Source organism: Paralichthys olivaceus, chromosome 6 (genome assembly GCF_024713975.1).
Source record: "Paralichthys olivaceus isolate ysfri-2021 chromosome 6, ASM2471397v2, whole genome shotgun sequence".
Taxonomy (NCBI): Eukaryota; Metazoa; Chordata; class Actinopteri; order Pleuronectiformes; family Paralichthyidae; genus Paralichthys; species Paralichthys olivaceus.
Genome location: NC_091098.1, coordinates 5,494,750 through 5,520,297, shown reverse-complemented (window position 1 = coordinate 5,520,297; position 25,548 = coordinate 5,494,750). Strand labels below are relative to the sequence as shown.

At 41.6% G+C, this 25,548-nt stretch overlaps 1 protein-coding gene across 5 annotated transcripts; it reads right to left on the bottom strand.

Annotated features, from left to right (window-relative positions):
* Window positions 1–501: 501 nt before the first annotated feature.
* usp19 (ubiquitin specific peptidase 19) lies at window positions 502–25,512 on the bottom strand. 5 transcript variants are annotated; one of them, XM_020089142.2, is made up of 26 exons: window positions 25,170–25,512; window positions 23,738–24,131; window positions 17,556–17,684; window positions 16,937–17,073; window positions 16,141–16,710; window positions 14,879–15,221; window positions 14,381–14,537; window positions 14,181–14,252; window positions 12,682–12,797; window positions 10,854–11,083; window positions 10,505–10,697; window positions 9,978–10,111; window positions 9,622–9,780; window positions 9,314–9,424; window positions 9,108–9,218; window positions 8,888–8,989; window positions 8,656–8,796; window positions 8,433–8,551; window positions 8,176–8,319; window positions 7,499–7,884; window positions 7,292–7,402; window positions 6,816–7,032; window positions 6,512–6,664; window positions 6,193–6,359; window positions 5,909–6,084; window positions 502–1,682 (listed from the first exon to the last, which is right to left on the bottom strand). In XM_020089142.2, the coding sequence occupies exons 2-26, from the start codon at window positions 23,964–23,966 to the stop codon at window positions 1,542–1,544; spliced, it is 4,548 nt and encodes a 1,515-aa protein (XP_019944701.2). In that variant the 5' UTR covers window positions 23,967–24,131; window positions 25,170–25,512; the 3' UTR covers window positions 502–1,541. The 5 variants fall into 5 exon arrangements, with proteins under 5 accessions (XP_019944701.2, XP_019944699.2, XP_019944700.2 ...); XM_020089140.2 differs by having other exon boundaries at window positions 502–4,654; window positions 25,170–25,503; XM_020089141.2 differs by having other exon boundaries at window positions 502–4,654; window positions 10,854–11,077; window positions 25,170–25,501.
* Window positions 25,513–25,548: the final 36 nt, after the last annotated feature.

Genomic DNA, 25,548 nt, shown 5'->3' with positions numbered 1-25,548 from the left:
AACCAGTGGGTGGCAGGGCAGTGTGTCCTCTGTGGATCTGATTGAACATGTCTTCCTCTGTGTCCACTATGACCTGTTAATATAGAGACAGGAAGACATTAACACTCCATCAAAATCTATTTTCTTGACATTACAGTATATTTTGGTACATGATGGCATCGCCAGCAATAATAATTTTTCATTCATACATTCATAGGATCATTTCCTGTTTGGCAATTTGTCTTTTGTTGCAATATGTCAGTTGCTTAACAGACATCTGAAGTTGCCAATATGCTATGTATGGTAAAAAATAACCACTTCAGTAAATCATTCAAACTTATATACAAGCTACACATGAAAATAAAGCAAATTCAGTTTCATTTTATTGAAAAAAAACATTGACTTATCTTCATGGCAGATGAACCAGGTAGGATGAACACGTTTTCTAACTTCCCTCTGCAGGTTTTGAATGGGCCCTGGACAGTGTCTACTAAAACAATAAAAATAGCCCCCACACAAATGTCGGCCATACTCAAAATTGTTTTATTTATATTAACCATTCATATGTATCCACAGCAGCATTCTTAATGATCCCCACTTCATATTATACCATTAGAAAGGAGGGGAGGGGTGAGACCGAACAACTCACGCAAAACAGAAATAATGACATTTAGCAACGTTTAAGAGGGAGGGGATACTTAACAGGGGCTTGGGATACAGTCTGAATGAACATGCAGTCATGCACTTTTTCAGTTTACACTGAAGCCTCTGACAGTTGCATCCACAGGATTCAAATATCCAAACAAGTACCAAAAAAAAGAACATGCCAAAGCAACAGAAGCCAAATATGAGGTTTACAAATCAAACATCGTGTGCCTTCTGGATTTAAAAAAGAAAAAAACAAAAATGTAGCAGGTCATCACTTATCTCACATTGAATTTCTTTACATCAGCTGAAACAAATCTAATCCAACTTAATGAATACCCGCCACAAACAAATAAAGATTTACACACAATACAACAATCTTCACTCAAAACTCCCCATTTATAGCCCACAGATCGACGACAGCCGTGGTCAGGGATGAAATGGTCTGGTGAAAGTTAGCAGTGTTTTCAGCTTGAAACCAGACCGCAAGGTGCGTTGGTGCATGGAAGTCTGGCAGGCTCCACTCAACTCTGTTAGGTGGTTGAGGATCAACTCCATCAGCTTACAGGGGCAGATTATACACGCGTTAGCTTCTGTCTGTGAGTCACTATATGCACTGAATGAATAGAAATACAAACACAGCTTGTTAAGTCTTTATCAATGTGTAACTATATTAATGTGATTATATCAACGATGTGTCTAGTTGGTGCTGAGTACACATCTATATGTGTATCTGAAGGTCTTTCGCAAGCCGCCAAGTCCTCGAAGGTCACCTCCAGATCTTCACCTTCATTTTAACGGCCGCTTCAGACGCCTGTGTAAAGAAATGAGCACTGATGTGTCTGCAACTGAGGAGCAGCTTCCACCTCCCTGGATCACCAGCCCTTATCTCCACGTTCCATCAGTCCTCATCACGACTAGTCCACCTCCTCCATGTTGCTGTAGGATGGCGCTGTACACTCTCCGGAGTGGGCGAAGAGGTCAGAGGGGACCTCTGGGGTCAGCGTGGGGGGTCCTTCGGGATCCAGGTCAGTCCCGAACATTGACTGACCAGAGGCCTATAAAATAAACCAGTGTTAACAATAAATCAAGCTGGTGTGGTGTTCTGACAGCTTTCATCTGTGTGGGGAAAACACTCAGGGTGTTAACAGGACTGAAATAATGTACATGAAGACTATAAACAGATGGAGATTTTATTTCCAAAAGGAGCACAATGCTTTATGTATTCGAAAGCAGCATTTAGATGAGAGGTATCTAGATACATTATTGCAGGGAAATTAGGTAGGTTACCATTTTCTTTTGAATACAGTACTCGCAATGATTTTATGAACAACATATCGATTTAAAAGTATATTATAGACTTGTAAGAGATTATTTCCTCATAAAATACATTATTTGTTGCACTAACATCATACAACAGACTATATTGAATACTTAATATGTAGTTTTATCCTTCAGTCAGGTCCATTGATATTGAGTCACAAACGACAGATGTTCTAAAAGCTCCTAAAATCTAGGATGACTAGTAGATCTGTTCTTTACTGCTGTTTCATACTTTTAAGTTTATCACAACAGTAGTGTATATTAAGCACATGCCTAAGATGGACCTCAGTCTTGCATATATCCAAGTCAAGAATACAAAGATGGTGCTATGCTGAGCATTTAAGGCAAACACAGGTAGCTCTACACAGTGGAGATACCAGAAGTGAGCTGAGATTTCCCTGAGACCTAAATACTCACTTGCAAAGACTGCAGAGAAAAGACATCAGTTATAGACAGTTTAGAGTTTGAGCAAGTGTGAAACATTAAGAGAAAAAAAACCCCTGTACATTCTTAGGCTGGCGTATGCAGTAAATAAGAAACGCCTTTTGGAGATTGCAAATTAAAACAAAAGCCGCTAATAACAATCACACAGCAGAGTATTTCAAGAAGACAGTATTGACATAGTTTGTAAAGCCGTTTTCAGACAGGAACTCCACATAACACCACATTTGTCCAGACTCTCTCCAGAGTTTGTATTTCACACATTAAAAACGCAGCAGGGGATTCTCTGTGAGACGCGTTAAAAACAACACAGACATCTCAGGAGCATTCAGGTGAGGAGCAGGATTTAACATATTGATTCATTTACACCAGCGTTGGCTCTTATCACCAAAACTCTCTAGACATCTACATCCTCTGTGTGCATGTGACCTATTTTTTTCCATTTGTCTGTGTTGCATGTTAGAAACATCAACAACACACCCGCTCCTGCTTTGTTCTCACATCAGCTTATATAGAGTCTTTATTAGGGACTGGCAGGAAAAACTCTGGAGAAAGTCTTGCGCCTCTCAAATTTGCATTATCACAAACAACCCCATTCGGAAAATGTCGGAAAATGATTCAGAGTTCAGTGCATGTCTGAAAGCAGCTTAAGCGACAGGTGTAACTATGTCCACAATGAAAACCTATGAAGCTTCCCACTCAAAACAAGGCAACATATAGTAAAAAGGTTACATTCAGAAGTGGACGGTAGCTCCTTGTTTCTTGACTGTGAACAAACTGCATCATCATGTTAACCATTCATCACGAGAACTTTAAAATCCCCCTCACCAGTCTATTGCTTGAAATATCTCAATAAAAGCAACTAAGAACAGATCGGAACAAAATTTTCAATAAAAACCAAAAAACACAGTTTGGAACAGGTTATCAATAACATGATGTCTGGACATTAACAAAACATTTTAGGCTGAAACTTAAACGTGTGTTAAATGTAGGAAAAATTGTGACAGCATTTTGTCACACATATAAATTTATACAGCATATTTAAAAAGACAGAAGTTCTGACATAATCCATTTGTCTGTCTCACAATCATCCACAATCCTCTGCAGTGTTGTGCAATGAAAACTAAAGGCCTTTAATTATGGCTTTGTGTGTCGCTTTCAAGAGTAACTTTACTATTGCACAGGAAATATATGTGATTACACTTAGCTAATATGTATTTCACATAAATATACAACTACACAGCTTTTCTAAAGAAAAATAGGAAGAATTGAAACTTAAATACCTACTTACTAACATTTTCCTGAGTTTTCAACCGCATCTTATTCAGTTTTTTCTGTCTCTTCACTGAAGATTTTGTCAAACTATTTTTTCAAAGTTAATTAAGAACAGATTCACAATAAAGTTAATTTATAAAGGTTGTAGATGAGCTGATTGTCAACTGACAATTAACTACTGTTAAAAATTTGATTCTGAAACTAAAAAACACTTTGCACATCCATTTTGCGGACAGGGTGCGAGTAAGTCTAAACTTGTGATAGAGCTCCCACACACATTGTCTAACTTGCAATACTAGACCTTCAGAAATGTTCTAGTAACAGAACCTTGCATTATACATTTCTGATTGCAAGTTAGACAGTGAACGGGAGCTCTTTCACAAAAAATATGGTTCTTAAAATTACAGGCTTGTTGGAAAGTACATGTTCGCTGGATGCAAGAGTCAAAACAACGCACCGAGGCACAGTAGTTTACTATCAATGCACCAGTACTGTGCTGATAGAATAACACTACTGCAGCTTTGACTACGGGAGTTTCTTCAGACAACACTCTACTGTGTGAAGTAGCTGCAAAAAGTATTTTAAAGGGTTGAGTTAGAGTATTGGATAAAATGAAGAACCACTTTACTTCCTGTTGGCTTTAACTTCCTCCTCATCAGTTTATATCTAACCTCACATTCATAACTGGGACCGCCGTGGCCACAGCTCAGGATCAATTGGCTTTGTAAAGAAGAGGGTAGACCAGATTGACTAACAGAGCCAGGACTGCGGTCAGCGTGCCCAGAACAAAGTATCGCACACAGTCATCGTCGGGATACTCCGACATCCTCTGCCTGCGGTGCCGTCGCACCGGCTCATCTGTTCTATCTTTGTCTTCCTCCTCACTGTTCCTCTGAGTTTTCTGCCTCCAGAGCGCAGAGCGGAACAGTCTGCGTGGGCCTTCGTCAAGCCCCTCCTCTTCCTGCTCCAGTTCCCGCCATATCAGAGAGGCCTGCGATTGGCGGAAACCGGTGTCAGCTTCTGGGAAAAGGTGCGGTCTAACACATTGTACGATTATAATAAGAAACGATCAGCTGATCTATCAGATTCCAATCAAATGTGTCGATTACAGGAATCTGACATCTGAGTTGATAGATTAAGGACATGAGGCTGTCTGAGAGGCTCATCTTCCAGAAATCAGGTGGAGGAAAGTCACACGATTTTAAGAGAAACCCATTTGAGTAAACGAAAGTACCATAAAATCTCAACTGTGCTCTTGTACAGAAAGCAACATGGTGTGTGAGAAAAACGTGAGGGTGTATGGTTCAGTGTTGACTGTTGACACAATCACTATGACCTGGACATACAAAATAAAAAAAAACCTTTGTATTATTAATAGCTTAGCTGTATGAGGAACTTAGTTTTTCAACAACCACTCTTCTCTTTTATCCCACAGGATCACAAGGTTGAACCAAACAACCTATGCCATAAAAACTAATGCAACATTTCTTCCATTTGTGTGGAGAGAAGATAGTGTGGACAATAAAAGCAGTGTCATCAGTACACGCCACTGAAAAACTACATGTCACATGATGCTAATGCTGCCTGACAACTGAGCTCTATTGAGCTGAGATTAACAGACAATGTGAGTGATGGATCTCTTCATTATGAACCCACTGGGCTGGAGTGGGAGCTCTTGTCAAGACCAATTAAAAAGAGCCATTGGTTCACAACTCACTGGCTTCTCTGTTACAACCTGCCAAATACTGTTAATTCTTAACCAGCAGGAGACACACACATTTGCAGTAGATCCATTAAACGTGGATTTGAACACGCTTCTGTTGTATTCAAATATATTTTTCATCATGTTGTAACCCTATCCTGGTGAACTCACTGCATTGACCGTGATGCAGTAAGGATATTTTCAAAAACACTTCAGCCCTTTTATAAACACCTTTTATTCAACCCTACACTATTCCACATCACACAACAGTCTTAAAGAGATAGTGTTGCTTTTATCATTCTGTTATATTGTGTTTTGATCAGTAGAAATGTGAGAAATACAAGATGTATAATAGGGTGTTTAAGTCTTTTGAACATCATTGTGTGTGTGAAATAAAAGTAAACCAGAATCCACACATTTCTTTAAGGTTAATAAAGGAAAATACACATTTGAAGAGGATCCAAATCTTTGCTGCAGCATTTAATCTGTACACCCCTTTGACAGACACAGGCCCTCAGTCTCTTGCCAATGTGGCTCCCTCACCTGGCTGGCAGTAGCTCCTGCAGCGGTGGGCGACTCTGCGCCAACGGGCCGAAGGAAGCGTGGTGGCCTCTCCACAGGGGAGTTGCGTCGCCGGTAGAACAAGACGTAGGCGTAGCGCGTCACCACCTGACTCTCCTCCACCATTGTCACAGTGCTGTCATCGAACAGACGCCAGCCTTTGGGAAAGGATGTGTAGAAAAGAATAAGTGAAAAAAGGAATGATGATGAAACAATTGCATCAGATGAATAAATAAGGGGTTAAACTTAATTGACTGCACACTCACCAACATCACTGCGCTGGCTGTTCTTGTCACTTGGCAGGCGAGCGTAGGCCGTGTAGTGGCCACCTATCATTCCACCGTAGTGGTTGATGACTGCATATAAGTCATAGATAGGAGGTTGTTGCATCTCATCCTTCTGGCCTATACAGAACTTACTCAGATCCAGATTCCTACAGGACAAGAACAACATGTGAACGCAATGATCAAAGTACTGCATCACAAACACATTTTTACATTAAAATAAACAAAATTGACATGGTTTAGAAAAATGTGAATGAGTAAATAGTTGATGTGTCCGGTTAACTTTTTGATGTGTGTTTACCTGACGGGGAAGTCCACCATGTCATTGATCTTATCCCTCCAGATGAAGCTCCTGAAGGAGAAGCGCTTGAGCTGGATGATCAGAACGTTTGGCAGACGCCACAGCAGGAGCTGTTTGGAGGCCTCACGGTGCTGCTGGCATTTTGGGCAGTACCTTAAAAACGTTAAAGTTTTTAAGACTTTAAATATGCAACTACAACAATGTTACCTTAGACAGTAAGAAACAAGACAGATAACAGACGGACAGAGACAGACACATTTTATTTTTGTTTATTATCTTAAAACGAGATAAATAAGACCCCTACCATGCCTCCTCTGGTGCCAGCACCTCAGGCTTGGTGAAGAGGTTGAGGCACTGCTCCAGGGTGAAGTGACCAGCCCTGGCTGTCTCACTCAGAGAGCCAGGGTCCTCCTCGTAGTCCAGCTCCTTGGAGCTCACCAGCACATACTCCTTCAGGCGTTCGTTGTTTTTCCATACCAGCTCCAAGGTCACGTCTTCAGGGAGGTCAGCGAGCAAGTCCTCTGCAGAGGGGGGGGTGGAGAAGGAGGAAAATAATGCTGGTATGTTGAACTTTAGTTCTAGGAGTAGGAGTCGACGCAGCAAAAACAGCTTATATCCCACGCAGAGATGGGTATATGAAAAACTCACTGCCCCATCTTGAGCATCATTAAAGTAAATCAACACCTCTCTGACTGTCTCAACATGACACGTGAGCATTACAATTCAACATTTTGGAAAATGTACATATATAGAAATTACAGAAGAGACTGGTGGTCCTACCTTTCTCATCCAGCCTCTGTTCCTTGTTGTTAGAGTCCAGCAGAGAGATGTAAAACTGACTGGCATGACCTGATGCTGTCTCACTTGGGTGCTGGTACCCTGTTACTGCAGCTGCAAAAAGTGAGAAGAATGAGAAATAAGTTGATGCAAGAGAATGAAAAAACACAAAAAGAAAAACAGTGGTGGATCTGTATGTTATATTATCACCTTCTGGCCGCACTGCCTTCTCACACGACGTCTCTTTTTCAGCATGAGGGTCCAGAGAGCAGCAGGAAGTTGTAGTGACTGGCTCAGAGAATCCTGAATCTGAGGTTCTTGTAGTGGAGAGAGAGGTCTGGGAGGACGAGAGGGCCTCTACAGAGGGGGGGGCTGAGGCCTGGCCGTACTCTGCCTGGGATTCAGGCAGCAGAGACGGGCTCTCCAACTCCACGTCCCCTGCTACTGTAGTACTGCTCCCACCCATGGCTTCATCACCAGATCCAACACCATCAGATGAGCCTGCAGGCATTGGGGGGAGGTCTGCTCTGCACTGGGATGTCTCAGGGGATGTCCTGCCTGACTGGAAAGGAGGCTGAAACACGTTGACGGAAAATCTGCCCAGAGAGAAACACCCCCACAACACGGTAATGCACATTATTTACTTACATCCATTCAGCAGGGACTTGCACATTCTGTATGTGTGAATGTTTGTAGCGTGCAGGTCTGATTACAAGGTTTATTTCTGTACATCTTTTGAAGGGAAAATTTGATTTACTTAATAATATGACATAAGATAAAAGTAGTCACAAAGTGGAACTGGCAGATGTTTACGTGTTTGTTCGACTCATTTTTATTTATCTTGTAACTGAGTGACAGTTTAGCAAACTGTAATTTAGACCATGTACCTGGAGTAACCCTCTAGAAGCTGAGTGAGGCGGGCACAGGAGAGTCGAGACTCTGGCACGCTGGCCAGGAAGGGCAGGCCCACATGCTCCGTGTTAGGTCGACAGAGACCCTTGTGATTGGGCCAGTGGGTCCTCTGACATACCCTGAGAGGACGAGAACATGGGAATTATAATGGATTTATTTAAAACAAAGTGATATATTCCTTGTGGTGTCCATGTTGAGCGAGCCGGAGGCTACATTTTAGAGGAGGACTCACTGATTGCAGTAGCCCACACGATAGCAGCGAGTGCACCGCTTCAGCTTGTCCTCCTCAGAAACTGGAGGCTTCAGGCAGGCAGCGCACTTTGAGATGGGGATATTAGGGACCTGGAGTTTCTGGAGGGCAAACAGAGGGAAATGAAAGCCCTTTCAATATCTGCAAGCTCAGATTTATTTGAATGTGCTGTAGAAGGTACAGTGACAATTCGTTTTTTTGTTACCTGTTGTACTCGGAGCAAAACCACTCTCTCTTTGGCCAGGTCTTTGGAGAGCACCTCAAAGCAGAACAGCATGTCAGAGGAGGACACCGTGTCCAGGGAATGGGACGGCAGGAACATGCGCTGGAAGCGGTTCTTCCCAACCTGAGAGGAGTGGAGTCCAATTTTCAGTCCAATCATGGACATTTCTGTCGGCGAGGTTGAGCCTCTAAAATGAATATTGTAAATATCTCACCTCTGCCAGTCTCAAGTTCTCTGGTTTTACCCTCATGCTCCTGGAAATGGATTCCAGGACTTCAGCAGTGCTGGAGTTCTCCTTGCTTACACTAACCAAAAACTACACACATATACACAAAAGTTCATTAAAAACCTGCTTCACATGTAAGATTTGTTGATGTTTTCCTTTTTTAATTAAATTCTTAAGCAAAGACTTGAAATCAGTTATTTTATCTTACCTTGATAGGTTTTTTATGTGGTTCCTTAGCAAAGTAGAAAACTGACAGCACCTTTTGTTTCTGAGGCAATGGGACTGGCAGGTAGAGGAAGGGGTCAAAGGTGATTGACACCTAAACAAAAGGAATGTAAAGGGCAGTTAGTCGGGTTAGACATCATTGTAACAAGACAAAAACTAAATCAAGAGCATTTTGTGGCAATGTTTTACCTTGGAGCATGTGGGGCAAACCAGCTTGGATTTGAACTGGCCTTGGAAAAGATCAACTATAAAGGAGTCGTTCCTCATCTTATGCCTCTGCCATGCCTCCTCTGCCACCACCTGCACCAATACACAAAACACACAACCAAGCATTGATGAGAATGTAGGGTGCTCAATAAATATTTCCCCAAAACATGTTTCTCTCACTTTGCTACCTCGAGTGAATGATTGTGTAAAATATAACTGACATGAACACATCACTAATCAACAACTGTTGATATCCCTGACATTTGTGTCAGATGAGAACCTACACATACCTCATCCAGACGTCCGTCAGAGTCAACTGTCTCTGTATATGGTTTATTCTGGATGCGGTTCAAGTCCTCATGGAGCCCGTCCAGCAAAAAAGCCATGAACTCCTGAGCATCGTGCTGGGCGTAACCTGTAAACTGACTGGCTTTGCTGGCCACAATCGCCTGCAAACAACACAGAAGAATGAAACAGGAAATGAAAACACTGATCAATCTGGCTTGCTATGTTTCGGGATGTTGAAAATATGATGCATGGAGTCAAAATCAGATGTGTTGCAACTTTCAAAGTTCATCAGTTCTTAGTCGCTTAAGATACGGGGATGAATTTTGAATGTATTTCATATACACTAAATCTTGTGTACCTTGAGCTTTGAGGGTTGGAAGGCATGGTGTGTTCCTTTCCAAAGGGCCCTGAGCAGCACTGCAAAGCCAATGGCTAGTCTGCCTCCTGTTCCCAGCGGATTACTGCAGTTGATTTCTGCCTCAAATGCTCGATCTGCAGGGGCACAGAAAACACAGGCATAACATAACACAACCAGACAGCAACCCAAGGCACATAGACATTGATGATTTTTCATGCGTCACTGTTTGTCCATCATAGTAAAACTTCAAATGACTTGATGTGGATATATATTTAGATTTTTAAGCAATGATCTCAATGCTTTAAATGCTTAAATTGCAGAAACTGTAGCTGTTAATATAAGTTACTAACCCCAGAATCAATGTGGCACAACACTATTAATCTATCTGTGCACAAAAACATTAATAACACATGTTTAACTTCCTTATAAAATAAAAGGGTTTCTTTTTGGCATAAGTATAACAGAATGTTATTTTTGGTCGACAGGAGCTTGACTTTTTCAGAATCGTCAACAAAAACAGCAGTTACCATGGAAGTAATCCCTGAGTTCTCTGGTGTTGGACAGGGATTGGATAACACTGTTCATGAAGCAGGTGTTGCCAAGGTTGACCAGTCCTGTAAAACCAGGCAGGCACACCTTCTTCTCCTCCTCTTCCTCGTGCCGCTCATTGCTAGCAGGAGGTGCATGTGTCATGGGCTGCACCATGCAGGTAGGCTTAGGCTGAGACAGGAAATATAAACACACACCCATTCTTCTAATTAGATAATGATAACAAGTTACCAAACTAACAAGACCAAGTACACTGGAAAAATCTGTAGTGTTTTCCTTTCATCATCCAAATGACACGTTTGGTTGAATATTTATTTTGTGACTCACCGTAGTAACCGTTGGCTCTGGCTTGGTAATAGCAACATGCTCAGAGACTGTGCGAGAAGCCACGTTATCCAAACCACCATCCTCCACTCTGGACGAGGCCTTGGGTTTCTCCTCCCCAACCCTTGGAGGCTCCTCCTTGGCTGGGAGGTTGTGCTGGCTGCTGCCTGGTTGGCTCTTCTCAATGCAGGCAGGACTTGAGGGCACAGCAACTTTGGCGCCACCCACTGCACCTTCAACAAAGGAGAATGGAGTTCTGGTTAGAAGAAATGCCAAAAAGGAAGTCTTTACCAATCTACGGTCATAGTGCAAGTGCATTAAGGCTGTTTCCTTGTCCCTGTCCACTCTGTTAGGTTAACAACATACAAAATGTTTGATAAGCAATAAACCAATCAGTGTGCCTTCACCTGTTCACTTTAACAGCCAGGTTACGCTTCCAACTTGGCTTATTAATATTAGAGAGGCTGAGTTTACAGGACATAAAAGAATTCTTCTCTGAAGAGGAAACAGTATCACTTTGTGCCCAAGCAGGAACTTGTGTGTATTTGTGCATCACTTTCTTGACAATGTACCTTAAAACAAGAGTGAAATACTATGCCACTGACTTCAGAACAGGTTTGTGTTGGAGGAAGGAAGGAAGCACAATCCCTTTTATCTGTCTCAAGATTACAGTGTGCCAACAATGTACGTGAACACACTTCATTTTTTATCACTGGAAACTTTTTTCTTTGAGTATATTGAATTATACGTTTTTCTATTTTGTATGTCTTTGAATGTTTAGCTCACCTGAATAAGTGTTAAAAGAAAAGAAATCCTCATCCAATTGCATTTCGAACCACGCCTAAGCTCTCAAGTAATCTTGGGGTCACACAGCCTGCAACAAACGTAAGTCTAACAGACGAGACTGGCACCCATATCTACTTACTGGCTAAGTGACAGAGTTCAAATTCTTGTCACTGATAGCCACTGAAACGCACGCACACAAAGAAAACATACCATGGCACCACACCAACTTCTCATTCAAACATTCAGACATACAGGTCACCTGTCTGTGTGAGGAAAACTAGTCCACAGTGACTCTTTGACGTTGACATACTGACTGAAGTTTAAAAAAATACAGTTTACAAGTTATTAAGGTCTATGTAGTGTACATTGCTTTTCATATTTCATTTTCATGTTTGGGATTGTTCAAAGCCTTTTTCAGGCATGACCTGCGAGTAAAGTCCGGAGAATTTTGTTTACCTATAGTTTGCCTTTCATACATGCACACCGCAGTCGGAGGTTCTCTGCACACATGTGCTCAAAACAGTAACAAATCTCGGCGAGAGATGGAGCAGCCACGTGAAGCCGGCATAGGCAGGGAGTGATCGACTCCGATTTTCTTCACAACGCAGTCACTGGCCTCAGCTCTTATCACCACAAACTCTTCATATCTTCATCTTCTACCCGTATGACACTGCTTTTTCATCGCAAGACCTTTTCTTTTTGTGATTTCATTTTTAAGTCTGTAGCATTTTAAAAGCGTCATCAACCCCCCTACTTGCTCACAATGATTCCAGCCGGGGGTCCCCGGCAATGTTCTCAAATCGAATTCTCTTGAATTTGTATGGACTTTATGCTAGGAGGCCAGGCAGAGAAAGTCTGCAGATAATCTGGAGCCTATTACTTGGACATTTGCATTCAAACCTCTGGAGAAAATATGGAGGATCTGCAGAGTTCAGTGCGTGTGTGAAAAGCCACTCAAGAATGTTATTGCAATAGTGTATTATTTCACCACTCGTGAAAAACGAAAAACTTTACAGTGTTGACAAATAGAAGCCTGGCAGCAGACCTTGTGTGGCAGGGGCCTCCAGACCCCCCCAGCGCTGGCTGTGTCTCTTCTTCAGGGTGATGTCCAGCCGGGACGGGGTGAACGAGTAGCTGCACTGCTCAGGCTGGATTAGGTTCCTGAAGCACGTGGATGAAGAAAAATACACAGGTCAGATAAAAAGACAAAGGGCAGTGAGGTAAAACTAACTAAGGTTTGATATTTATTCTTTTGACACAGTTCATTTTAAAAACACAAAAGTCTAACTTGATAAACTAATATGTAGATGAATAGAATTATGACACATCTCGTTTTTTTGTAATAACTGGAATTTGAAAAGCCAGGTGTGTAAAATAAAGTGGTATCCGATGCCCCTTTTCCACTGGTCAAAAAACTCAAAACCCAACGACATCTGACTTTTGTCTGCAATGGGAATGGAAACAATCTGCATTCACTCCCGGGTCAAATGACTCTGCAGTTGACACGTTTTTTAATTGGCTGAGATTGACCAATGGACACGTGACACCCAGGTTAACACACTGATTTGGCCAAGCAATGAGAGCTTCTCAGTTTGCAATGCATTTGGACAACAAACGTGATACATTGGGGGAAAAAAGAAAGGCAAACTCCTCTACTGGAAATTAGTCAATTGCATTTATCCACAAATTTTGGTGTAAAAGAGTTTTTACAGCAAGGTTTCATATCGCAATCCTCTGTAAAAATCCTATTGAGTATCCTAGTTGAAAGGTCCTCTATAGAACCAGTGATGGGTGTGTCTCTTCTGGGCTACTGTAGAAACATAGTGCTTCAACATGGTGGAAGGGGAACCACTGTCTATGTTGATAAAAGCTAATTCTAATAGAGGTGTGTGTTTTCACTAGCCTCACGATTTTAATACGATTCAGAAGTCAACGATTTGAATGCCCAACGATGCATCTCAATGCATTTCAATGCATCACATCCACAATTTTCTATATTACTGCACATGGCTGCTTTTTCACATTTCAATAAAATCCTTCATACAAACATGAACTCCCTTCTTATTCAGAAAGTGCTTTAAAATGTTACAGACTGTTATCACAAGTGTGCTGTAATCTACAAAATTAGGTTTTCAATTGATAAAGGTAAGTCTATGACAGTGGTCAGTGCTCTCAACACTGATTTGAATTTCATTCAGTTTAAACTTGTGTGCTGCACCTAAGGCCTAAAAGGACAAACTGATCGACTGGATCAAGTTCCTGATCACAAGTTTCCAAATGCAAGACTAATGTCTCGGTCAACTCACATGAGTCAAGTTAGCAATAAAAATAAGCAATAACAGTATGCAATAAAAGAAACAGCTTGGTACTTAGCTAACTGTGATACCAGGTCAAATCAGTCAATCAACAATCTATTTTAAATGCAGCAGTAGAGTTCTGGCACAACACTTTTTTTGATCTACGGCTCACACAACTAAACTGAAAACATCTCTCCTCTCTCCAACTGTACAACCGGATGTCAACTACAGACACTGCAGCTCTTACCTGAGTTTGACTTGCCACTTAAAAACTGTGTTGGGCCCACAGTCTGAATGAAGCCGCAGGAAATTGGCATCACTGAAAGAGGACGATACAGGAGAACATATGTTATTCAGTGGTTGTTTTATGACATGAAAACATGCAAAAAAAAAAGGGACAATAATTGGATAACCAGTTTCAATTTAATGTGTAAACGCATTTACTACCATGTCTGAAAGATGAGGGTGAAGTCCTGTTCCCTGAAGATGACCTTGGCTGTTTCCCTGCAGATCCCCTTCATGTAAACATTAACCACCATCAGATCGGTGCCCTTCTCATACGAATCACTCTTCACAAATTGTAGGTTAACCATTGGCTCTGGGGCTGTAGAAAGTAATTGTAAATATCAGCAAACTCCTGTCATAATGATGAATAAAGTCCGTACCGACAATGTATTTTATGATGATCATTTTTAAAGCTTAATCTACACTGTTAATCTGTCAGTGCAATATTTTAAAAAATAATAATGTTAATAGAAAAAGGGAAAACAAAAACAGAAAATGTGTCTGGATTATAATTTTCGGTAAAGATAGTCATCTTGGATTAAAATTAGGGTCAAAGGTATTTGCTATTTGAAGGTTGTTACACACATGCACGCACAACTTCAACACAAAAACTTACAATCCAACCCCAAGGCTTTCTACATCACAACCTTCTCAACACACCTTCCTGTTGCTTAATTTCCAGAGAGGGCTCCTCCTTTGGTTGGTCCCTCTTCTCCTCTCCGTCACAGCTGCTCTGCCTCTGGGCAGCACTAGGTGACAGGCCTGGCTTGGCAGCCATGCCAACAGTTGATACGGTTTCCGTCTCTCTTGATCTGAGCTGCTGGCGGATCGGAGTTTCTTGCTCAGCTTCCTGCTGAACAGGACTTTTCTCTGGTTCCACTTCATTGTTGAAGCAGACAGGTTTTAGACAGTCACTGGTGCTGATGGGAGCTGCTGGTTGGTTTTCATGGCCATGTGCTGTTGCTGCAGACCTGTCTGGCGACTGGTTTTGTTTCTCCTCCACCTGAACAAAAAACAAACAAATTTTGTTTGAATCCTCCAGAGAGGAATTTTCCCTCTCTCAGGTCTTAGAGGTTGTGGAGATGAGTTGGATATCCGAGAGCAGTGGATTCAAAGGCGAACTCCGCAAGGGTTTCCACTTGATTTTAGCTCCCCCAAAAAATGACAATTCACTCATTATCTACTCAGCACTATGCCGACGGAGGGGTGGGTGTTTGAGTCCACAAAACACTTCTGAAGTCTCAGAGGTAAACAGTGTTGCAACCAAAAACATGAAATGCCTCCATTCTCCTCATGCGATGTCATGCAAGTGTCAGCAAGCCCCAACATTTATATTCGAGTTGAAACAGTGTCATTTACACCGTGTTTTAAGCCTAAATGTCCTCTGATATCCTCCTCAGAGGCGCGTTTACATTCTCATGGACACACCAGAAAAATCACCGGCCTATCAGATGGAGCCCTGCTGCCCTAGATAATAAATTAAACATATTCATATCATTGACGGGTTTTTGAAATCAATTAATCATTGTTGGAAGAAGAGAATAAGAAGAGAATAGAGAGACAACCTAGAATTTGAAAAATAATTGAAGAAAGAAATTTGACGGAGCGAGGCAAGTCCCCCCCCCGACTAAATTCTTTCCTCACATCAGGATGTACCCTAGTATAAAAGGATGATGTTGGATATGAAAGTCAGGGGCTTGGATGACACCACATGAGCAGTATGGAAGCATGTTTTTTCTGTTGTTTTATAACATTGGAAGAAGGGGTCACTTTGGCTGGAACTCAAACACTTGACCCCTACATCAGCATAGTGGTAAGTTTATTTTTCAGTTAACCATCCCTTTTATCAAATTTTGACAACAAAATTACAAAAATCCATTTTAGCATCTTACACGAATGCAACATAGTTGGAGCTTTCTTACCTGAGTGTTGCTGGTATGGCCAGGAGCAGCGACAGCAGCTCCAGCTTCCTGCTCTTGACCACTGTGGAGTCTCTCTGCTCTGTTATTTACATCCCTGCGTTGTGTCTGTGGGCTCCGACCAGCGGGCAGGTGTGTGTGTGAAGCTTTACCATCAGACCTGACAGATTGTGTGTCCTTGTCAGCAGATGCTGTAGCCTCATTAGTGGTCTTGGGTTGGTGTACGATGGTGCGTTTGGCGCTGGGTTCCTGAGGCTGCTGCTCGGTCACAGGCTTGTTGGTGGTGGCTAAGCCATCTCTGGCTCCACCTTTCACCCCTACAGTGTCCACAGTGTCCTTGTCGCACGCTGGTTTGTTTTTCATACAGCGCTTGACCCCCCGCTCAGCTTTTCCACCACCAAGTCTTGATTCGCTGTGTGCAGGCAAGGAGGGAGGCAAGGGATGAAGTTGTGGCTGCGGGGTGGACAGTTTGGGTGTCTCGGATGACTCCAAGGCGACCGGCTTTATCTCCAGGTCCTTGACATTTTTGGTCTCGGTAGGTGCTGCCTCCTTTTCCTTCTCCTTCTTGTTTGACTGAAGCAGAAAGAAGCAAAACCATTTTCTCATTTACCCAAAAGCACATTGAGCTGAAGATCCTGTACAGTGTGAATGCCACCTTTAGTTGTGGATATTAATGTGTCAATACTAAAATGACACATTCAAATGAAATTATAAAATACTATATAGAAAAATAGGACACAAATGAACTCATGTCAGGACAAACTACATAAAAGAAATCCTCTAATCATATGGGAGTCACCTTAAGCGATGGCCATATGTGAAAGGGAATCTTCTTGTGCATGATGACATGCAGGAAACCTCCCTTCTCCTTGTACTGGACTCTGCTACATGAGGCCTCAATTTCCTCCTGCAACTGGCAGCTCCACTGTCGTCCATCTTGATGACAAAACCATGCATTCAGATGTTATTAGAGCTGGACTGGACCCATAAACTCAATATAAATGATCAAAAAAAGACTACTTATTCATGCCAGACAGATTTGAACACACTTGTTTAAGGCATATGGAGTTAACCCATTTAGAACCGTTCAACACATGCATGTATATACTTTGCAGCATCTGCCCGATTCTCCCTTGAGAGCCAATTGAAATGTTTGCGTCTCATCCACAATTTCATCATATTTGTGCCTGATGAAATATATTGGGATTTGCTGAAATATTCATTAGAATGGCTAAATTTATAAAGGGAAATAGCTGACGATCTGATCTCTCAAATACAGATTCAAATTTCAATAAGGCCTTAACATCAACTGCGCATTCTTGTTTTGTGATTTCATCTGAATATAATTGAACCTACTTCTCTTAATTTGTGCTCCAATGCCGACTGCTGTTTTAGTTACATGCTTTACTATGACTTACCAGGGAAGCGCACGTGGCAGTGTGTATCGGAGAAAGTGGTGTTGATGTCCTCTATCCTCTGCACCCCCTCCCCACAGCGCAGCCTTACTGTTACTTCATTAACATTCTGCTTCCAGTCCACAAACACATCTGAAAAACACAAAGGAGAACACAATCACACCAATGTGAAAGCACAGAACGAATCAGAGATAACAAAATACACCATGTCCATTACAAATATGACACTACAGAAACATTTTGAGGACAGATTTTAATTTTCTAATCTAATTTTCTAAAATTTAGAATAGAAAGATTTAAAATGTGTTTTTGATCAGACTGTGATCTCCAGACGTAGTGAAGTGAAGCATCTTGCCCGCAATTAATACAAGAAATAATGTGATACCAAACCACAAAGAACAATTACAAGAGTGAAAATAATTGAATACTGTTCCAAATCAATGGTGAAACATGTATGAGTCCTTTCCACAATCCTCAGGGTGTTCAAAACACATATGGATGGAGTCTATATTTGTTGTTTTTTCAGCAGGATGACGTACGCTTGACAGAGCAATCAGATAGCTTTGTGATCACAATGAGGACACCGGAAACACAAATTATCATCTGGTGTAAATTTGATCAGGTTAAAATTATATCTAGATAAAATCTGGATAAAAAATCTTTTAATGCCAGAAGCCCAAAGAAAAAAGTACATGAGGCAAAAAACTGCTTTTGAGTAAGGCCAATGGTGAACATCTCTGCTACCCGCAGATATTACAAACACACACTGAAATGCAAACACATTCACAAAGGCCATACCACTGCACTCATAGGCTCAGCGTCAGCCCAGAGCACACAGGGACAGACTGAAGCAGACAGTACAGTGATCTCAGGAATCACAGACCGGACTAAAATTATCCGTGCCTCACAAACTCTGGCATGGAAGCAAATGTTTGGCTTATTTCGAAAAACATGCCACCAGGACATACACAAACTTTAAGGTTCAATCAAAGGCAGAAACTAAGAAAAATTTGAAAATGAACATACCATTTTTCATTGTGATCTTAAAATTGCTGCAACAACTTAAAATAAAATAAAATCACCAGACAAAAGAAAGTGTGCCAAGAATAGGTGCCCAGCCGGCAAAAATCGTCACGTATGAATCATGCACACACTCGTGTTTCCATTTGGTCTTCAAGAACAACTAAAGGAGCCTCAACTTTCCCACCCTCACTCCTTCACTCTCTCTCTCGCTGACTTAATAACTTCAGAAAGGTCAAGCAACACCCAATCCCTTCCAGATGGTAACTGTTGGATTCCCAAGGGAGCCACACCACAGTGTACTCTCATGACTTACTACAACAGAGTATGACAAACATTCGTGATGTAAACATTATTAACACAATAAAATACTTTGAGCCCCTTGCGCAGGTTCACATGACAGAAGCTAGAGGGCTCTTAACTGCCACAAGAAAAAATAACACATTCACCAGTTCTATCTGCAACTAAAGTTAAAAAGGTTATCATAACCACTAGAAATTGAATAAAAGAAATACAGTATATTAAATATAAAATACTAATTACTGTTAAACATTTATTCCATAACTACAATGGCACTCAGTATGGTTAATAGCTCTGCCAAAGCTCAACAGTCTCCTATTGAACCCACATTTAGATTCAATATATCCAGATTCTTTGTTGGACCTTCACCAAATTTCAGTGCCCTAAACATGCCTGATTTTTTTTCCATTAAGATCTATGCATTATTCTCAGAAATCAAGAAAATGTTGACTAATGCTCTATCTCACAATGTTCCTGAACCTGAATCCACCCCCTGATCTAGATCCACACCAAATGTAAGGGGTTGTTCCCTGAGCCATACTGCATCCTTCCACTACATTTTAATGGCAATCTGTGCCGTGGTTAATGGTTTAATCTTGCTTCCAAAAAACAAACTAACCAACCAACAAGGGGTGAAAACATAACATCTTTGGTGGAGGTAATTATTGTTCAAATAACACCAGTCACCAAACATACCTAACGATGTTTAAGTTCAATTAGTAATCTAATCTTTTAAAAAACATTTAACAAATGAAGAGCTCAGCATTTAGAATGTACCCCTTGATTTACTTGAATTCAAAGTTTCATGTTCTGCTTCATACAGTTTTAAATAGATATCTGTTGGAGGAGAAACGTCAATCTGAAACTGTTGTGGCAGGTGCACGTGCATTGTCAAACGTCTGGTAATTCTGCTAAATGAATGTACAACCTCTTAAGAATCAGCTTTTTAACACTATGTAGCCTGCAAAGTGTCTGTCTTTATCCAGCCTCATCAATTACATTTCAAACTCACAGTAAGTGCATATGAATGGTTTTGAGATATTTCAAATCTCAATCAGTATTAAACAGGTAGACTGTACTGACATGTAATCCCCTAAACCTTTCTCATACCTGTAAGAATATCCTACATATAACACTAGATCTGATTTCTGATAGTTAAGTATTGGTTTAAAGGGGGTGTTCTCATGATCATGACAAACACAAGTTTCCCAGATCAGGGGCTGACATTAGATTTATAGCACATCAGCACAAAGCTGAAAACCTGCAACACAAATGCAGCTGCCTCATGGGATACCATACCAACATTAAAACAGAATGTACTTAGATCACAAAGATAGACCACAACACAGTTAAGTGCCAATAAATCAAGGCTTATGTACTAGCGTTACATATTGCAGAATAATCAAAACACGGCCCCGTCTTCTCATGTTTTGGTGTTCACTGCACAAGAAGTCATCTAGTTTATGATGTTGTTCATAAACACCATCTTGTGACATTCAGCAAGAAAAAAGTCAACACACACAAAATCCAGCAGGATGGAGGATCTGCCTGAGAATCTGATGTCAAGTATCCTCACTGGAGCTGCTCCTGGCTAATTATCAAGTGCTGTGTCCGCATTATAGTGTCATCAACATTAAGATCTATTATTAAAGCTGAATTTTTTACCTCTGATCTAAATATGCTGAAAAATACCAGTCAAGAAACAGGTTAGCTTCCATTAAGTCACACAAACACAATATGTGGCAATTTACTCACTTTTCCATACAGAGTGGAGTGTTTAAATCTGCTTTAGACACTTTACAGACACACTGTATTGGCAGGCACTCAATATTTATCAAAGTACTGCTGTGGCAACACACAAATTAAAGTAATCCTGCTTTGCATCGTTAAGTTTCATCATCACTGGATTTAGACTTGTATGAGATGGTGTTGTTAACATACCTCTTTGGTCAAGGACTTATGGGAAATGCGATATGACAAGCATCAGCACTTCTGCCTCCGGGGATGAAGCAGCATGTCAAGAATATCAATAACAAGAAGAACCTCAGTTTTAAGTTTGAGTCCATAATTTATATTTCTATCTCATTACTGTAACGATGTTTGAGCAAGACAAATGAAGGTGAGCTATAAAGGTTGTTTTCCATTTGAAAACCTTCAGGGAAGACAGCATATTCTGCAACTATTGCAAGTGTGAGTGGATCCAAAGATGGACACTGTAATGATTATGCACAACCCTTTACAACTTTAAATACTCTAGAGGACATGTAATATAATTATCATGTCTAGCTTCATCTTTAAGCACAAGAGAGCAGGGTTTACTGAGTTCCACCACTAGAGGTAGATGTTAGACCCAAGAAACACTGATATGTCCTTGATAAGTGCCAGTGTGGGGGTGCTTTCAAACAAGAAAAAAAATGTCCATCAATGTACGAATACTCTCCTCTTCCAACAATAAAGTGCATATTCAGCCACTAGCAATTTAATAGCAGACATAAAACAGTATTAAAGGAACGCTGTCCTCTACACCCACACATAGACAGTTTAAGTCCAAAGAGAAGAAAAACAAATTTGATTGGACAAACACATCCCACAATAACTGAGTAGTACAGTATGTACAAAGTGGTCAACTGTCTTTAATCTGCATTTCGATATGTGGCAGCCATTTCATTCCGGTTCCAGTTTCATTTCAGGGGAAATATCGTCAGTTGTTGAGAAAATGTTCATTTTATTTTGATAGAGACACTGATAATGTTGCAGTGGTCTTTAAATTCTTCCAGAGCTGTATTAAATGTTTTCAAAGCATTATGTAAAACATTTTTAAAGATCAGCATGTATAATTCATATTATAAATATGTGGCAACACAATGACATCAGAATTTTGGTGTGTACTTTGTAGCTATAACACACCCATAACAGCTTTCTCTAGCCAGCTTTTCCTGTTTTTGCAATTATCATATTCAGAGTAGTTGAAAACTTCAATTTATATTCAGTGTATCTCACCAAAACACATTGGATGTATTCTTGAGGTCAAGCAAACATATTGTTACCATTTATTTTCCTCTTAAACATTTTTGTAAACTTTTTTACAAAAATAATGTAATGTTGTTTTTTTTTAAACACTGCATGTTTACATCCACGTTTTCTTTTTCAATCAGCATCCCTCTTGCAATGTCAACACAACACTAGCAACTGGATGTAAATCTCCTCCCCTGCATGTTTGTGTGTTCCCAGCAAAAGAGGGACACGCTCATAAAAACACAATGTGGGGATTTTCACCATGCATGCATGCAAGAAAACATGGGCAATGCAATACACTTTCCTGCTGTCACAATCTGCTGAAGACAATTCATAGCATTACTGTAGAAAGATGCAGAATAATGCACCAACAGAGGGCAGAAAGATGAACGAGCCTGCAAACTAGTATGTATGGATGTAAACAATGCACGATATTAAATATTCAAAAATCAGCTTATTATGCAGAAGGTATTCCTTTCAATGAATTTGTGGAACCTCAATGACACGCACAATACGTTGTAGTGAGAGACAGTGAATGTAAGCATAATTTTGACAAACTTCCCAGGACACCTGTGATATAATAAAATATTTATTTGGCTGTTGTGGGGGTTAGTGCATGTACACAAGTATAGCTAATGCACGCAACAGCTTGTGAGTGATAGGTACAAGGACTGAAGAGTGAAAAACAACTTCTCACATGAGAGAGAGAGCTGTATTGGATGCCACTTGTGCGCATCCACACAACAGAAGTGGAAACTATGAGGTTTGACTGTCTGTGTGGACTGTAAGAATTTTAAAAGTGCTGCACACAGCTATTCAATGCAGAAACGGAGCATAACAGTTAGAGATTAAGGCTGCACAATATTAGAAAAACATGTGATATGCGATAACGTTGTTTAATATCGTTATGACAATATGACTAGCAATAAATAAACATTAACAGTCCCTGGCTACGGACGCAGGGACCAAGGACAGCTCCACAGCCAGGAGAAGGCGCCAAATCTGGGGCAGAAACCAGAGAGCCATGCACAGCTCCACTAAGTCCAACTATAGTGTTAATGTGGGGTCTTTCATACATAGCTTGACTGTGAAAGGTTTTTTTTGACAGTTTTTAGTGGTTCTGTCAGTGATATACTGCTCCTCTCTGACTTTATCATTCATGCTTGTTACTGCGCCAACTGCGACAAACCAAACCGAGGGCTCCGCAATCTCCTCTAGCTCCACATACATTTACTAAGTTGCCAGAGAGAGAAAAGGAGCAAGCGGGATGGCTGCTCTGAAGAAAGAGTCAACTCATAAAGAAAATTATCGATAGTTATGTGATGATCAGTTAAGATATTGTGGTGTCATTTCAAACAAATCAACATTTAAACTGTCAGCTGAGAGAGAATGAGAGTGAGACACAAAATCGCACAGAGAGAGCAGCGGAGTCTGTGCAGTCTTTTGCGATACATATATCTTGCACGTCTTGTATGTTATGAGAAGTGTGAAAACACTTTTTGGTTCATTATGAAACTGTGGTGAGACAAATTTGAATGGCAGGCGCCACAGTCTTGATAATTAATAGGTAACACTGCTCTGCTTCTCAGATACATGTGTGTTACAATTGTCAAATGCAGTGTAATTTATGGCAAGTGGAAACAACTGAGCTGAACTATCAGGAAGGTTCAATCAATTTATTTTATTACATACTAAAACATTTCTACTGCAGTGTAGTTAGAATGCATTATTCCACCTCTTTATGAATATATTTGAACAACAAAATAAAGGGAATGCTGACCTGACAAATAATCTGGAAATGTATCAAGAACAAATATTTGTCAGTGCACAATATGTGTAGATCTACCTACCTTTCTTGACTTCAGCGATAACCCCATCTACTGCTGCAGCGGCTGCAGCTGCCCTCTTGGCCTCTCTGCTCTCCTGGTTGGCTCTGTCCTTCTGCTTTTTCTTACTAGTACTGGAGGACAGGTCCGAGCAGCCGTCCCTGCCGCCGCCTCCTCCTCCTCTCTGCTGAGCCCCACCGCGACGGCCCGCTGACTCGGTACCAGCCATGCCGGTCCCACCGCTGCTGGCCATCTTCAGGCACTTGGCACTAACAGGCCGCCCGTCGCCGGAATCACTATCGCTGCTGGGGTCTGGATCTGAGGTGTGCCTCTTCCTGCCTGGCCCAGCTATCTTGGCGATGATACTTGTCTGAACTCTCCCAGAACAGAATCAGGAAGGCTACCGGGGGTAGGGGGCCTAAGGCAGTTTAGACAGAGAGACAATCATGAGGACAAACTGCTGGTGATCATTGTTTGTAATGTGAAACAACCCAGGTGATCATAGCAACCTGCCTTTGCTACGTTTGTTGCATGTAAACACGGGTACGCACGCATGGCCACAGCTGGAAGGAGGGCGACTCACTGCTCAAAGCTAACCACAATCAAAACCATAATAGTAAACGAGGCGTTAGCATAAAGTTGCGCATAATATTAGCCGAACTAGACCGAGGCTAAGCCTTGCCTCGTTTCCTTAGCATAGCAACTACGAGTTGCTAGCTTGACAAATGACAAACAAAGGACAACAGACAAATCAGCCATTTTATTGGCATTCAGCGCAGGATAGAGACTTAATCACGAACAGTGTTTATTGAAATAGCTATTACACGCGTAACAATGCAGCGTCCCGTCCCTGGAGACGTTAGCTTGATAGCGGGTAAGTTAGCCAGCCGACGGCAGAGGTTCGTTTATTTCAGGACACGCGTGTCGGCGGCTTACATGTGTCTGTTCACACGGACTGTATATTTGCCTGTCTATAGAGCAAATAAAAGATGTGGTGATTGGCTCATTAATCGGTTTTCAACCCGTTTACTGGAATCAGCAAATCCTCATTTAATGTGCCTGTTCTACAGCGGGAAGTGAGGGACAGTGCGGTTGGTGGGAGACACCTTAGAGTTTAATTTAAATAATACACTGGGTTTAATCTAGCGGTGTTGTCGTTGCTGCCTGGAAATAACCAGCCACGTTATGACTTTATTCTGCCTTTAGTCTGACTTCAGTTAATCATTTCGACCACTACATTCATCTGTGCTCCAGCAGAGCGCCGGACGGGTCTTAAAATCAAACGCTCCCCCAGTCTTCGAAGCACCTAATGTCATTAGCCACATCCATGCTAACGCTAGCTGAGTTCATGTGTCCGTCTACTCTACACAAACACCCCCGCAACATGTCGTGACACCTGACACACGTCTGAGCTTTACAGGCCAAATTCATCACAGCATCGAAACGGGAGACTTACGGGGCTTCCGCGCGGTGAGAAATCCGTTGCTGACACACAATGGCCGGCGACTCCTTCTGCTACTACCGGCTGCTAAGCTCCTTCACGGCCGCGGGCCGCTGCGCTGCTTCGGTGCCCTCGAAACCCCGCAGTCCACGGCGTTTCTGGAATGTTCTTCCTTTATCCAGGACCCATCTCTGGAAACTTTAAACTACTTCCATCCCAAAATTCAAACGAATGACAACAAACAGAAAACCGTTCAGTCTGCCGCTGTCATGGAGTCTGAGAGGGAGAGACCTACTTCCAACGAAAACACCGTCCGGCCAAACCTGGACTGAGTGCGCGCATAGACCACTTCCTGGCTGGCGCGTTCACGTGGTACGTAGCTCTTCCTTCAACC

Bases quoted from the DNA above. Each gene is read 5' to 3' on its own strand.
- usp19 (XM_020089140.2), bottom strand. From the start codon at position 23,966: ATGGCCAGCAGCGGTGGGACCGGCATGGCTGGTACCGAGTCAGCGGGC. The intron at 17,074-17,555 runs GTAAGTCATAGT...TTTGTCATCAAG, and splicing joins CTGCCACGTGCGCTTCCCTG to ATGGACGACAGTGGAGCTGC. The intron at 9,781-9,977 runs GTACACAAGATT...TGTTGTTTGCAG, and splicing joins TCCAACCCTCAAAGCTCAAG to GCGATTGTGGCCAGCAAAGC.